This window comes from Grus americana, chromosome Z, assembly GCF_028858705.1.
Source record: "Grus americana isolate bGruAme1 chromosome Z, bGruAme1.mat, whole genome shotgun sequence".
Lineage (NCBI taxonomy): Eukaryota > Metazoa > Chordata > Aves > Gruiformes > Gruidae > Grus > Grus americana.
In genome coordinates, this window is record NC_072891.1 from 10,484,056 (window position 1) to 10,498,608 (window position 14,553).

General features: G+C 42.9%; 1 protein-coding gene across 3 annotated transcripts in view; it reads right to left on the minus strand.

Annotated features, from left to right (window-relative positions):
* FAM219A (family with sequence similarity 219 member A) overlaps positions 1–14,553 on the minus strand; it is a 104,489-nt gene that overhangs the window by 31,688 nt on the left and 58,248 nt on the right. For all 3 annotated transcript variants that reach the window (XM_054811213.1, XM_054811215.1, XM_054811214.1), the window contains exon 2: positions 13,229–13,328. In XM_054811213.1, the coding sequence (XP_054667188.1) occupies positions 13,229–13,328 (100 nt within the window). The remainder of the gene's footprint in view (positions 1–13,228; positions 13,329–14,553) is intronic.

Genomic DNA, 14,553 nt, shown 5'->3' on the forward strand with positions numbered 1-14,553 from the left:
CACCAATGCCAAGAACAACTCAAATTGGTCTACGAAATGGAGGTGTTGTATAGCTGCCTTAGCAGCTGCTTGGTTGTCACCTGTGCTGCACCCCACAGGAACACATGCACAACCACCTTGAATTTGGTTCTGCTTTGCAATATTCCATTGTGACACTCTGTGAATGCCCTTGTTTTGCTAGGACACAGTGGGTACAAGATATCAGCTGCTTGGTGGTATTAAAAGATCACTCAGTATTGAGAACCATAAATAAAATGCAAGTCAGAAAACACATCTGTAAAAGAACAAATTTCCCTGTCTGTGCACTGGAGCCTGTAAGCAAAAGAGAAAATTAGTTTTAATATGTACTTAAATTCAATCACTGTACAATGGAAGAGATTTGGTGGATTAAAGAGAAAGAACAGAGAGCAATAATTAAAATTTCAAAAGAAGAACATTTGTAACAGAGTGCACATCAAGTAGCAATTGGATTTCTCTTGTTTACCAGTGGACATACCAGTGTTTATGGAAGAGGACTGCTTTGTGCCAGCGCACACAAGTTACCTAAGTCCATCTCTGCAAATCCTACTGTATTTGTGCTAGGAACCCAAGAAAATAATTAGATAGGACTTAGACAGGCTTTTTGAGTAGCGTGTAGAAAGTATATGACATGTAAAAAAATAACTGGAGTCCTAACTAGGAATAGGATCACAGGATACTTCAAGTTGAAGGGACCTCAGGAGCTTTCTAGCCCAATGGCCTGCTCAAAGCAGGATCAGCTATGGGATCAGACTGGGCTGCTCAGAGCTTTATTCAGCCAGGTTTTCAAAACCTCCAAGGATGGAGATGACACTACCTCCCTGGGAAAAGTTTTCCAGTGCTTGACTGTCCTCATGGTGAAAAGGATCTCCTTATGGTGATTAAGACGAGAAAAGAAACAGGTTGGGAATGAAGTACCCACCAGATGCTACAGGCATTTTACTGCCAACTCAGGCATGTTGATACCATTCTTCACTAGCACGAAGCTTCTCCACTCTTCTTACACCTCTCCAGATTATCCTGGTTATCTCCCATGTGATGGTCATTACCAGGTAAATGCAGATAGCTGTCTTTTCCTCCTTTACTCCTGCCCTTTTCTCTTTCTCTGCCCTGCCCTGAGGCAGAGGAGATTACAGCCTTGTTCTAGGTCAGACAAATGTCCTGTAGACCTCCTGGAGATGCTTCAATTCACCTACTCAATGAGAACCCAAAGCAGCCATGTGATCATCATGACACTACTTTATAGGGAGGCGGAAACTCCCGGTACCCACGAATGTTTGATTGCAGATAGAAGGGAGAACATTGGCAACAAAGGACCTAAGATCACCTCCTTGTGTTATTGACCTTCCCCTTTCAGTGAAGGACAGCAAAACCCAAAAGGACTGTCCAAAACACCCAAAGCCAAATTCAAGGACTGTATTGTATCTCTTCTGCACACAGGCAGAAGTGAGTTGGCTATGTGAGCTGGGAGGAACTAAAACCATAACATCTGTCTGCACAAAAATAACTATGTCGAAGTTTTGTTTTCACATTGTGCTTCACCCCCTGCCCCAGAGATCAGAGGCTGCATAAAGCCACATTTCAGCCCAGTAGTTAAAGCATTCAGGCAGAAAATGGAATTGAACTTGAGTGTTCCATGTTTTGGCTGAACGTCTGTAGCTAAAAAAGCTGTTTAGTGAATTGAGCCTCCCAAACTTTTTATAGCCAAAACCACCTTATAAATTAGACGTGAATTTGTGAGCAGTTTTGGAACGACCAATTACATATTCTTTTAGTGAACTTTCAAAAAAAAAAAAATTAGTGCTAGGGTTTACTAGGCAGTTTAAGCCTAAGATACTTGTAAGCAAAACCTGACAATCTTCATTTTAAAACCAGCCTCTGTTCTGGACTCAAACTACCCATGCCTGACAGCATCACTTTAATTATTAAATATGCTAGCCTTCTTCAAGACATATTTTTAGCACAGTGCTATTTAATATATCAAACACAGTTTCTCAGATGAACTTATTCAAAGTACAATTGTCTCACTTGTACTATTCATCTCTTGTCTCAAGTTCCTAGTCCTACAACCAGCATTTAAAATAAATCATAACAAATCTTTCCTTTTTTTGAAAATCTGCTCTTACTTTCGGGCTGGGTAGTGATGGGGGACAGAGAGGGGCTGTTTTCTGGCATGGAGCAGCTGGTGTTACTTGTGAGCTCTGTTGCAGTGAAGGGGCTGCCAGCAGCCTGCAGCTCTGAAACACCTGGTGTGATTAAACTTTCTTCTCATAGCCAGCTCACTGTTTACTCACAGCAGAAAGCGTCTTTAAGCTCATGAGCTTCAGACTACTAAGCTAGACAGAACTGCATCATTCCTCCAAAAGACATCAATCCCTGCTGACTTGATTGTACCAATTTCATAGCAGTGAACAAAAAGAGGGTATGTAGGTTGTTTGGAAAAAGTAAGGATTCTCTTGCATTTAGAGCAGAAGGTAGAAAAAAATCAAAGTTATAGCAAACATAACATGATGGTTTGGGGTTTACAGCAGAATTCCTCAAAACCCTGTAGTGGATTTATTTTATTGTGCTAATTCTTTACAAGACCAAGAATTGAAGCAGTTCCCCATTCACAAATGCTTAGACTGAATCAGTTCAAGCTCTTCAAGGTAAGCAGTGGGACAAAAAAAAAAAAAAAGGTACAGAGTTAAGAAAAGAAAAAAAAGAAGATTTGGGCAGAGTTCACAGGTGAAAGGGACATGTGGAGGAAGGCAGGAGTCAGTGAGAGGCAATGGCTCAGCTGTGCAGTCTTAAAAAGTGAGGATGGATGATTTCACTGATATGGAAAGTGGGAGGAAGCCTGAGAAAGGAGCAGTTTGTAAAGCAGAGTGAAGAGAACAGGAGTCTACTACTCATACTGTGCTGAGGCTGGAGGCAGAGACAAACAGATCGCAATGGTTACTCAGGAGAAGCTGGAGACAATTCTTGAAAGCAAATACGCAAAGACTTGGAGCTATCTGCCAAGAATGTACTTGCTATCCCTCCTCTCCCCTAGTAACTGGACCTGGAGAAAGGATGCAAATGTTGCCTACGGGGTATGCTTTTTCTGTAGGTTAATTTAGAAAGAGGGTTTGAGGAATGCTCAAGTGTTTTAAAATCTGGCGAACAATTCCCAGTTTTCCTTCTGGAAGAAGTTTCAAAAAGGGCACTACAGCTATTCTGCACAGTACCACACTGCGATGTCTCACTTCCACGAACAATGCAATAAATGCATACCCTCAGCACAAGCTATTCAGCCATGATTCAGGCAGTAATTAAAGCTTTTCTGTTTAACAACTAGAGAAATGGGATCATACTGCTGTGACTTTACAACTTCTTAAATAAAATCTTACCTTGGTGAATATGTGGCATCTATAAAAACAACTATATTTTCCTTCAGTGAGACCTGCTTAGTAGAGAATGACTACCAAGTGGAACAAGAAAAGAGCTGAGACAAAAGCTTGAGGTTTGAAAGCAGAGGAGGAGAGGCGCCAGAAGGCTTTCTGTACACAGCAGAGCAGAAAGGCTGCAACTGGTACAGGCTGTGGTCTTTCCTGGAGAGGCCACTGCCTTGTTGCTGCCAGGGGTGAAGCGACAGGCAAAGCTCCCTCTTAGTCCCAGGACTCGCAAGATCCAGAAGCCTCTTTGCACAACAAGTCCCACTATCTCCACTGCAGCTTAATTCCTGTTCCTAAATGTCTTCATAAAGCAGTGGTGTTAGTTGGTGTAAGAGGCTGGTGGTATCTCTGACCCCAAGCTGAGATGCTGAGAATAGGTGAAGCTGCAGTAGAGTTGCTTCTACCGGTCTGCTAATGTAGGCAACAGCCTCTTTTGTGTGTGCCCAGCACAGGCCCATATTGCCCCATGACCTGCTTCAATCAGCCCTCCCTCTATGAAGAACCACAGAAGAAGCCTCTGTGGTTTCTTCTCCATGCTGCCCCCTGCTTTTGGGAATTGCTCCCCCCCAGACCTCTGAACCAAAACTGATGGACATGGTGAGGTCTGACTGCTACTAACTGGGCAAAAATTGTGCTTAGTTTGTTGCTACTGCTTCTATCTCACCTCTTCTCGACTGTTTCATGTGGTAAATCTCCCTAACTGCCACATGAAGAGTTTGGCCATGCAGGTGGTGCTTTAGCTCCACCACTTGCTGGGCTTGGCACACCTGGGTGTAATGCTGTCTGCTATACTTGGAACCAAGACCGTCCCCAGGTTCAGAGGAGAAGGGTTCCTTGGATGTTTCTCTGTACATGCTCATTCGAGGTCTGCATCCAAGACCACCATGGTATGCTCACCTAACAAGGACCCTGCTACTGACAGAACATATGATATTGATGACATCCTCATCTACTCTGCTCTCCTACTGTCGCACACCAAGGTTTCTGTGTTTTTCTGAGTCTGCAAAGGATCCTTTAAGATCTCAGAGAAGCAACACAAAGTTTTCAGGGTGCTGTGAGCATCCTCTGTACATAAGGATAGCAGTAAAAACCAAGAATTGCAGTGAACTTCCTATACCAGCACAAATCCCTTCCCTTTGAGGAGGGTGTGTTATTTCTACTTAATAGATCCTGATCTGCTGACAGAGCATTTTAGCCCCAACACTCAATAAGCAGACAGTAACCTTTCCCGGTTAAGAGCTGAGTGTGCAGCACAGAGAAGACAAAGGGGGAGCCCACATCACTGAATAGTCAGAACAAATTCAATTAACTGTCAGGTACAGTTTAAGGCTCATCATTAATAAATCAAACACATGAAAAAAATGCATCATCCAATACTATCTGCAGATGCTGTGGTCTGTTCTGGAGTCAGTTTACATTAATTACACAAGGCTCTACTTGCTTTCCTTGAGTGCTACACAGAAACTCATCTACCTATGGAGACATCAGAAACAATCACAGAAATAGTAACACCTGGGTAATTCAGAATTGGGGAAATGTTCCCCTGTGGTGGGCCAGAGGATCAGGTGGAACCTATATTTAAGGACACAGGGCTCTAAGAAGCCACAAAACAGTTCTATTGCCCTTTTCTGTGTTGATTTTGTCAAAGATGCCAACACCTGAGCAGGCAGCCTTGTCAACTCAGCTGGTGTTAGCTTTTTTAATGTCAGGAACAAGATGTAAATCACCTTTGGGGACATCACTCTCTTTTAAACCAACTCTTTACATACTTCACAGAAAACAGTGATGAGAGTAATACGTACTGTGTAACGAGACCTCTGAACAGAGGTGGTGTATCACTGCTGTGGTGCTGCCTCCTAGGGTTAGGCTTTGCTAGACCAAGTAGTTTTTATTTTCATCACTACAGTTGCTGAATTTTTCCTTCCTTCTGTCAGAGAATCTCAATAATTTGCTTAATTTGTTTTGGCTCACAACCTTCTGAGCTGCTTCTCATACTTGAGATGACAAATTATGGTGGGTCAGGGCAAAGATGAGAACCTATAATTTGCAGCTCTGGTCTTCTGCTTCAGGCACAAGACTCCCATTCAGACTCCAGATGCTTTGGCCCTCATTACAAAGTAAAATAATTTGTATAGAAGCACACCTTCAGGATTAGCTCTCTTTTCTAGCTATCAGACCTGTTGATACTGTAAAAATTTGCCATGACTAAAGGATGGCCAGATATGCCCCACAAAATGATTCAGCTACCTTACAAACTCCTCCTTCCTGATTCTGTATCTGAAGGCATATTACCCAAGAGTAGTGTGTGCAACACAAGATGTGAGTGGGCGTGTGTCTATCGGCTTGCGACGTGCGTGGGTACCCAGTAACTTGTGCAGATATGACAGCACAGATATGATGGTGGAGGGCTGGGAAAGGCCAGTAAAGCCCTGGTGGGGTGGCATAATAAATCAAGCAAATTGCAGTGACAGAAAGACTGGGCTCGTTTGCTGAACATCATGCCATATCAAGCTCATATTCATGTGCTCATGCTTTGCTCCTGGGATTTGCTGACTGGTACCTCCTCTCCCTCTGTCTCACCCACTTACACACTCTCTCCTACCCAGAGCTCTCTGCTGAACTCCAGTGAATTGCTCTGTTCTAGTTTCTCTCAATGGCTTTACTGTTTACTGGAGCCTGTGTCAGCTACAGTGTCTCGTGCACCTCTTCATTTCTGCCCCTCTATTTCTTCTCTAACTAATCTGCAATAATATGCCTGTCACAACTGTTTTCCTGCCCTCATCTTTGCTGCTCTGTCTGCAGACAGCCCTACTGCCCTTAACGCCATGTAGCTGTTCATTCTCTCATTCCCTCCAAAAAGGGCCTGGAGATATCCTACAGGAAGGATGCTACAATAAATCTGCGTACACAATTTCTCTTATAAATGGAAAGAGTAATAACACATGAAATAATGTTTAAATAAATTCCTCCCAAGCCCCAGGAGACCTCCAAGTGGTAGGCTGCACTTCTATCTTCATGAAGAAAATCAATGGCAGCACTATATTGCCACTGCGCTCTGGCTTCCACATTACTCATCCTCCCCATACAAAGTACAGTCTGTGTTCAAGGAAATGGGTGCTCCCAGGGGAGGAAAATGGCTTTGTGCACTTAAGGTAATGATGTCACTTGAGGTCGCCATGCAAACAGTTATGGATATGGAAATCTGCAGTTTTGTCAATAGAGCGGGAACCTGGGGACCTAGCTTAAGAGTTACAGCTTTTTTATAAAATGTTTCCCTAATTTACCTACAGAGCTTGTTCCCAGAAACAACAGCTGCTGTACCTTATTAGCATTAATTGCCTTGGTACAGAGGAGCAACTGGGAATAGTACAGTACTTGAGGTACTGACAAAAGGAAATGCTAATGGCATTGATTTGTCCAGTCTACTACAACCTCCTCATATTATTCCGTTTTCTGTATGAAAAGCTTAGAACTCACAAGCTGTGAAGCAGACTGGGAAGAGATGACACAGAAAAGGAGCCACGGATGCAGATAGGTACCAAGCCATTCAGCCAATGCAAGACACTTGCTGCCTGCTCTGATTGGGACCGCATCTCTCAGCACCAGTTTTTCGCCTTGACCTGCAGCAAGAGCAGCCCTGGAACAGTACCTCTGAGCAAAGCATCCTTTTGAACAGCTCTGGGATAGGGTGCTCTCTGTGTGCTTTGTGGCTCTTCCATAGAGATGTTTGTTTTAAAACAAGCTCTGAACCCACATGCAACCCTAGGAGAGGGGGTTAAGTAACTACACCAATTGAAAGATCAGTCTCAGAAGCCACATGGGGACATAAAGGCAGTCTGTCCTTTACTGGGATTCGAGACCATCTGTAAAGTTTCAACCAGAAATACAATTTTGTTATGTTGATCCCTGAGGGCTTTGTAGTTCTCAGCTCATTGACTGATATTCCCAGTACTACTCCTCCCTGATCATACAGCAATTTAATATCTGCCATGAATGCACAGCAGCAGGCTGGAAGGCAGGAGCTAACACCACAGATGTGTTAACAGCCTCTGTCCCCAAATGGATTATCTCCTCTGATCACTTCAGTCTCCACCAACATGGGGCCCCCTCACAAACTAGATCCTTAGTTTTGTCCAAGTCAGGCGGACCAGGGAACAACATGCTATATTTCCTTGCAATGGGCTTTCTGTTGTTGTTTTACCCCTACCAGGGCTGCTTGCTCTAAGCAAACATCATTACAGTTACTTGCTTGAGGTTTTTGAGAATCTTGTTTGTTAACAAGCAGGAGATAATCCAACAGCACAAGGAAATAATTCAGTGCTTGGAAGCGGATACACCTAGTATCTCCACGCAGAATCCCCATCCCCAGCTAGAGACTGTGGAAGACAGAGATAGGAACTCCTCCACTGTCACCAAGTAAAATCTTAGGATGTTTATACATCCTAAGACGGAGAGGTGGGACTGATACAAGAAGAAGCAGAAGCAGACAAGAAGCCTTGGTGGTCTCATCTGAGATCTCTCCTTGGAGGATGAGCACTAGGGTTACTTGTTAGAGAACGACTTTTTCTACCAAGACTTCATTCACCTCTCCCTGAGTCATCTGCTTGGCTTAGGCCCCACTATGGCTGTTCACTTGCTCTCATCTCCTTCTTGTCACACAGAAAGCCGAAAGGCAAGGCTGGGGTGACTCAAGAGGCTTTTATGCTCATCTTATCAATAGGCGCAGGCTCCCTGTGAGCAGAATTTCCACCCCAGCAGTAGCGGGGCTGTGGCTGACCTGCTCTAACAGCCATTTGCACTGTGTCTCCTAGAGAAAAAAAAGCAACATCTTTCTTACAGTGCAGCTGTCAGGAGGAAAGTGTTAGTATACTATTAATTAATGGAATAGCTCTGCTCTGATAGTGTTACAACAGCTTCCTGCCTCTTGAAGCAAGGGAAGTTTCTGGTTAGGCTGGTGGATTATATACTTGAGCTACAGCAGCTTACACCAAGGGCAACTTTGTGATATTTGCTTCTCCTTATGGGTCTCACTAGTATCTGCCACTGTGCTTTTTGGTATTAAAATAAATACCAGCATGAGATCTAAGCTGGGAGAAAAACAAAACAGTAGCTAGGAAAGCAGGAAAACTATCTGCTACATTTGCAATTCAGGTCATTTTTTTACAAGAAGCTTTGCAAAGAAAATCTAAAACAAAAATCACAAACACTTTGAAGCCTGCATTAAAATGAACTAGGCTGCTTCTTGGTCATACGGCAGGAGACCTCATGCGCATGTAGCTCAGTCTTAGGGTGGGACCCAGTTCGCCTAGCTTAGACATGCATTTTTCACATACTTTTAGGCACCCCTGAGCAGCCTTCCAAAAACAGTGCCTTATTCTCTGTCTAGTCGAAGGAGAAGAGGTGCTTACATCTCAGGCAACAGGTATCTCAGAGGGATGAAGGCTGCTATGAGTGTCTCCATCTGTCTGCCTCTCTCCCGTACGTTCATTTGCAGACGGGGATGCAGGAGATTTACTGTGAAGCTCCTGGTGTGGCAGATGTGCTGATGAAGATGCCACCGCCCCAATCCCTCCTCACCACTGCACCTTGTTCTGCAGCACTCCAACTGCAACACTGCCCATTCTGTTTTAACAAAAACTAACGTCATCGACTGCTAGGTAAGACAGACAGACTGTCTGGATGGGGATTTCAGTGCAGAGGAGGGAAATTAAAAATGCAAAATAGAAAAACAGATGGCATAAGCTTCATTAAAATGATATCTTGTCTCCTGGGGATCCCATGAGGATCCGTTGCCTTCCAGTGGATACAGAGCCCCTGAAATTTACTCTTGGGGATTATTCTGTCCCTCCCTCTCTCCTTATCACAACGTTTTTCTGTTTTCAAAAGGCTTGTGGTATGTGCTCCATCTGGATATGCCTCCTAATAAGGATGTGCTGGAGACATTTCCTAAGCACTAATATACACTCAGCCCCTCCCCGTGCTGTCAGGAGTCTCTTTATCAAGTGATTTGAAAGAAAAAAAGAAGCATGGCTGAGCCTTGCAGTTCCTGACAGAAAGAAAAGTGGGAGTGTTAGAAAAGAAAGAAACACATAATTAATATGGATATAATATCAGTAAGGATTAAAGACGATGAACTACATGAACTGGGAGACGTTTTTCCCCCTTGGTCTGAGGTTCTCCTCTTTTTTGATGTGGTCCCAGCAGCAAGCTAAATGTTTTACTGTTCCACTTATAAACCATGTGTGGCCTTTACGAGTTCACTAGAAACGTAAGCCACCTGCGAAGTTTTTTCTTGTAGCGAACTGATCCCCCAAGCAAACATGATTCTATGTGGCCAAACGTATTTATTCAGAGGAGAAGAAACAACCAAGGAAAAGACCATTCAAGCAGCAGGATGATTCTGTGTTCAGTGCGTGCAGCACTGCACACTCTTTCTGTCACACTTCAATCACTGCGGGCTCTGGAACTAAAAGTTGCATTCATGCTGGGTTGGTATTTAATTGAGCTTACTTGAACCAAGCTTCCAGCAAGCACATATGACAGATTTATATATGAATCTTCACAGAGTAAAAAATGACATTTATCAACCTTCCATCAGAGCATTTGACATTTGAACAATTGATTCTGATTTAACAGTGAAAAATGCCACTATCCATATGGAAAACCTGCAGTAGGATTAAAACCCTAGTTGCTACCGTCCTCAACAACGGCTCTGCCAATTAAGCTATTAAACATTTATGTACTACCTTAACTTTGTCTAGCCTTAAAGAGATTAAAAAACCAATCCAAATCCTGACAAGTTCAATGCAGAAGAGACAAAAAACATCTAGATAGAGGAACAGGGGCCAGAGCTGGGAGATGCGAGCTATTAAACTTCTTGAAAATTGTAAAGGCTGGGCAGATTTTAAGAATAACAGCAGCAGGAGCTGATGTGGATTAAAGGCATGTTAAACTGGCTACAGACAATACTGTTAGTCCCATTTTGCCCCAGGTAACCTAGAGCTTATCTGGGTATGGCTACGAGTAGAGAGTCAATCCAAATGCCACTAGGTATGTGTTCACCTAATTAAAGAGGCACGCTGTTTCCACAGGCAGAGAGAGAGGTGTTTGAGCAGACTTCTCTCTAGAGACAAGGCAGGACGATGCTCATCAGCCTTGCAAGACAATTCCTCTTAAGCAGGTAGCTTTCACCCACTATTACCTTCATAAGCATACTGTGGTCAGCACTGAGTGTTTACTGGGCAGGAGCACAAGCTGGAAAGGAGGTCCTGGCAATGGTACACCTCTATCTACCACAAAAAACATTCAGACTTTTCCAATACCTCCCTTTCCCTCTTTACTGATGGATAGTAGCATTCAGCACTGGCTAAATGAAATAAAATTTTCCCTAGGTGGAAAATCTGAAGTTCTGGCAGAAAGACTAATCATTGTGTTATATCTGATCCTTGGAAAAAAGCAGAAGTGTGACTATAGTGTATTTTCATGTATTAGTCTATTTTAATAATTAGTTACCTTGCAATCAACTAATGTAACAGGCTTCCTTTTCCTTAGTCACCTCCAGCTGGTAAGTTCCAGTTTACAGCAGACTGAGTTTCTCCTGTCATATTTTTCTCATTTGTATTATTCCAGTTTTCATGTTTTTTCTCTATGGTATTTCTGAGTTTTTGTTGTATTGATGTTTCCCAAATATGCTATGACTAAATTTTATTTGCCAACTCCTGCTTTTTGTGTCAAAGACATTATTGAACAAATAAATGAAATGATTGTTGGAGAACTCCATTAGCAATGTCCTTTCTTCTGATATTTTCTCCTACTTGATGTGTTTTGAGTTCCTGGGTTTCTCAATCTGCTGGCTTTGCTTAAGCACTTAGTTTATAAAACTGAGGTTTGTTACAGATCTACCTCAAATTACCTTTTCATTTAATTTGCATGAATTGAACTTGTTATCTCTGGATCCAAATCTATTTCTATGATCAGATCTCCTACAATGTCCTCAAGACTTACTAAAGCCAAGTCTAAAATAGGGCCATTTCTTGTCACATTAGCGAATCTCTGGAGGATATTTTTATTGCCCAGAAATGCAAGAATATCTCAGACTTACCAATAATAGTATCAATTGCTCTCCAACCTGATTCCTGATGTTAAATTATCCAAAACAACTACTGCAGCAGTAATTATCTCTCTAATAACATTACAGAACTCTCTTGGCAGTAAAAAAAGATCCTGGTGGCATATGGCATGCTGGCAATGATAGTCTTTTACCAAACTGTGAGTTGTGCTGTCATTAACACATACTACTGCTCCCTGCCTTTTCCTGAAAAGCAGCCACAGGTTTTAGAGTATTCATGACTGTGACTGCAAGACAAATCTACTGTCCTAATGCACTTGCTAACATTCTGTATTAGTACCTCAAGGTCCTCAACTTTGCTGCATAATCTTGCTCCATTTGCATATCCAACTTTCTGTCTTCTCCTTCCTAGTCACTCCTCAGCAAGGTCTTGCCTATTCAACTACTTTCTTTTCCTTTGCTGTCTATGGGTCTATTCTCTTTACCCTGGAGAAGACTGAGAGGGGATCTTATCAACACTTATCAATATCTAAAAGGCAGATGTCAAGAGGATGGGGCCAGACTCTTCTCTGTGGTGCCCTGTGGCGGGACAAGGGGCAACGGGCACAAACTGGAACACAGGAAGTTCCATCTGAACATGAGGAAAAACCTCTTCACTCTGAGGGTGACAGAGCACTGGGACAGGCTGCCCAGAGAGGCTGTGGAGTCTCCTTCTCTGGAGATATGCAAAACCCACCTGGACACGATCCTGCGCAACCTGCTCTAGGTGATGCTGCTCTAGCAGAGGGTTAGACTAGATGATCTCCAGAGGTCCCTTCCAACCCCTGCCATTCTGGGATTCTGTACTGCTATGACCAGATTGGTCTGATTATTAAATTTACAACATACTCAGGCAGAGACTTGAGACTTCCCCAACATGGCGCAGTCACCCTCAACCAGCTCCAGCAGCATCCTCTCAATGTCATTTGTTCTGATGTGAAGGACAACCAGGGGACTGCTTCCCACTCCTATTGGGAATTTTTCCAGACTTAAGATTCCTAATTTTTATCCATTCTCTGGGCAGAAAGCACACTGTTCCTCTGACTTGTCCTTCATCAGGTTCTTGAGGCTGCATTGCGCAGGAATGGCTCATGTTTTGGATGCAGGACAGCCATGTGTGGATTGCTGTCCTCTTGTAAGCATTAGCCTTGCAAGGAAGCAGTGTATTGTGCTAATTGGATGATTCTGGTTCCAGAACTTGAAAAATATTTCTCAGAAATAGCACGAGTATTTGTATGTGAATCTTCACAGACCTACAAGCCCTCCATCTCACAGTAACACAGCTCTATCTTTTCCTGGTAGTGGCCCACATCTCTGATCCTTTTCCTTTTGTTTGCAGTTGTTCTGTCTTCTCTTCTTTTTACACTCCCTCTATTTTATCTTCATTCTTTTTCTGGCTAAGCCTTGATCTTAGCTTGATAAAAATCTGTAGGTTTAAAACGCTATGCCTTCCTTTCAAGGCATAGCTTCCTTCTTCAACCACTGCCCAAGACACAGTGTCTTTATATGTTTGCAGGTCAGTTCCCTCAGCAGCAGAATCACAGTGATAAAACTGCTCTGTGAGTTGTTTGAGTGGAGCTGGCACGCTCAGGCACATGCATGGGGATCTGCATACAATCCCATGAGCACTTCACCATATTTCAGACCTTGGATTTAGCCTTTTCACTCTCCATTGCCAAAGACTCACCTAATTTCACTTGAAGTGGGGACGGCTTATAGTTCATAGCTACAGTCTCTCCCTCTCTCGTATCACAATCTCTGTCCGAAATAGATGCAGCTGTTGGATCCTGTTAAGAAAGAAAAGGAAACAAAAGCTAAAAGTTATGCAGTCTTTTCTCTAACTGGCTTTTAGCTGAGTCCATCCCTACCCGCATTCAGAGGGGACAGAGAACATGCTGGTGGTGTGAACAGCTGAAACCCAGGGGCAAAACACAGAACTTTGGAAGCACATTTAGTATGCTAGAAGGACCTCTGGAAACGCCAGATTTCAACATCAGACTTATATGACGGATGATACTGGGAATATAATGTGGAGGGTGGGTCATCAGTTCACATTCAGCCTGGGCTGGCAGTAGTCCCAAACCATTTTCATGTGATGACTCTTTCGAGTGTTGTATGAAATGCATTTACAATTTCAGCCGAGTTCCAAGTGGATCAGTCAACCTCATGATTAAAACTAAAAACCTCAGGACCACCTGTGTGAAAGTCCAGCTCAGAAGGAATGAGGATTGAATGCACAGGAGAATTCAATCTCTGGTTCCTCTTGGAAGAGGGATAAAGAAGTCTGTACTTCCCATGCTAGAACTATTTTGTGGCTAACCAGAAAAATTTAATTTCAGTATCTGTCAGCACAGCACCTCTCACTGTCACTGAAACCCCCCCAAAAACCAAAGCTCCCCAAACATGTAGTCCACTTTGTCATGCCAACTTGCAGACAATCTAATCCAGATAGTGTTGTACTCTATGGCACAGCACATCAAAGGATTCAGAGAGAGACAACCTACCAATTCAGGCACTTCTACCACTGCTAAAAATACTTAAAATCCTTTCACAGCAAACTTCAAACCTGCTGGAACTATGTCTATTTAGCACCACAGTAAAAACTGAAATTGGTTTTCAAACATATTCACTTCTTCCCACCTAGAAGCTGAAAACTAAACTGAACATGCATATATATATGTGTGTATATATATCTACACACACACACACATATATGTGTATGTAAATCTGGATTTATAATAGGTAGAGTTGCACTGGGAAAATAAATATCCAGTATTACATCCAATATCTGAAGAAACCATCACTTTGTAAGAAATGGAACAAAGCATCAGAAACTAAATACTAGAAAATACCACTCCAAAGTGTTGAATCAATATTGTCTATCTCACAGTTTCTGGAGTTTATATTTTGTAGGCAATTTCTTACAAAAATGCACCCCATCATTTGGCACTGAGACCAGTATGCAAGGCAGAATTACTGACTTTCAAAGCAAAGTACTATCGCTCTTTGCTC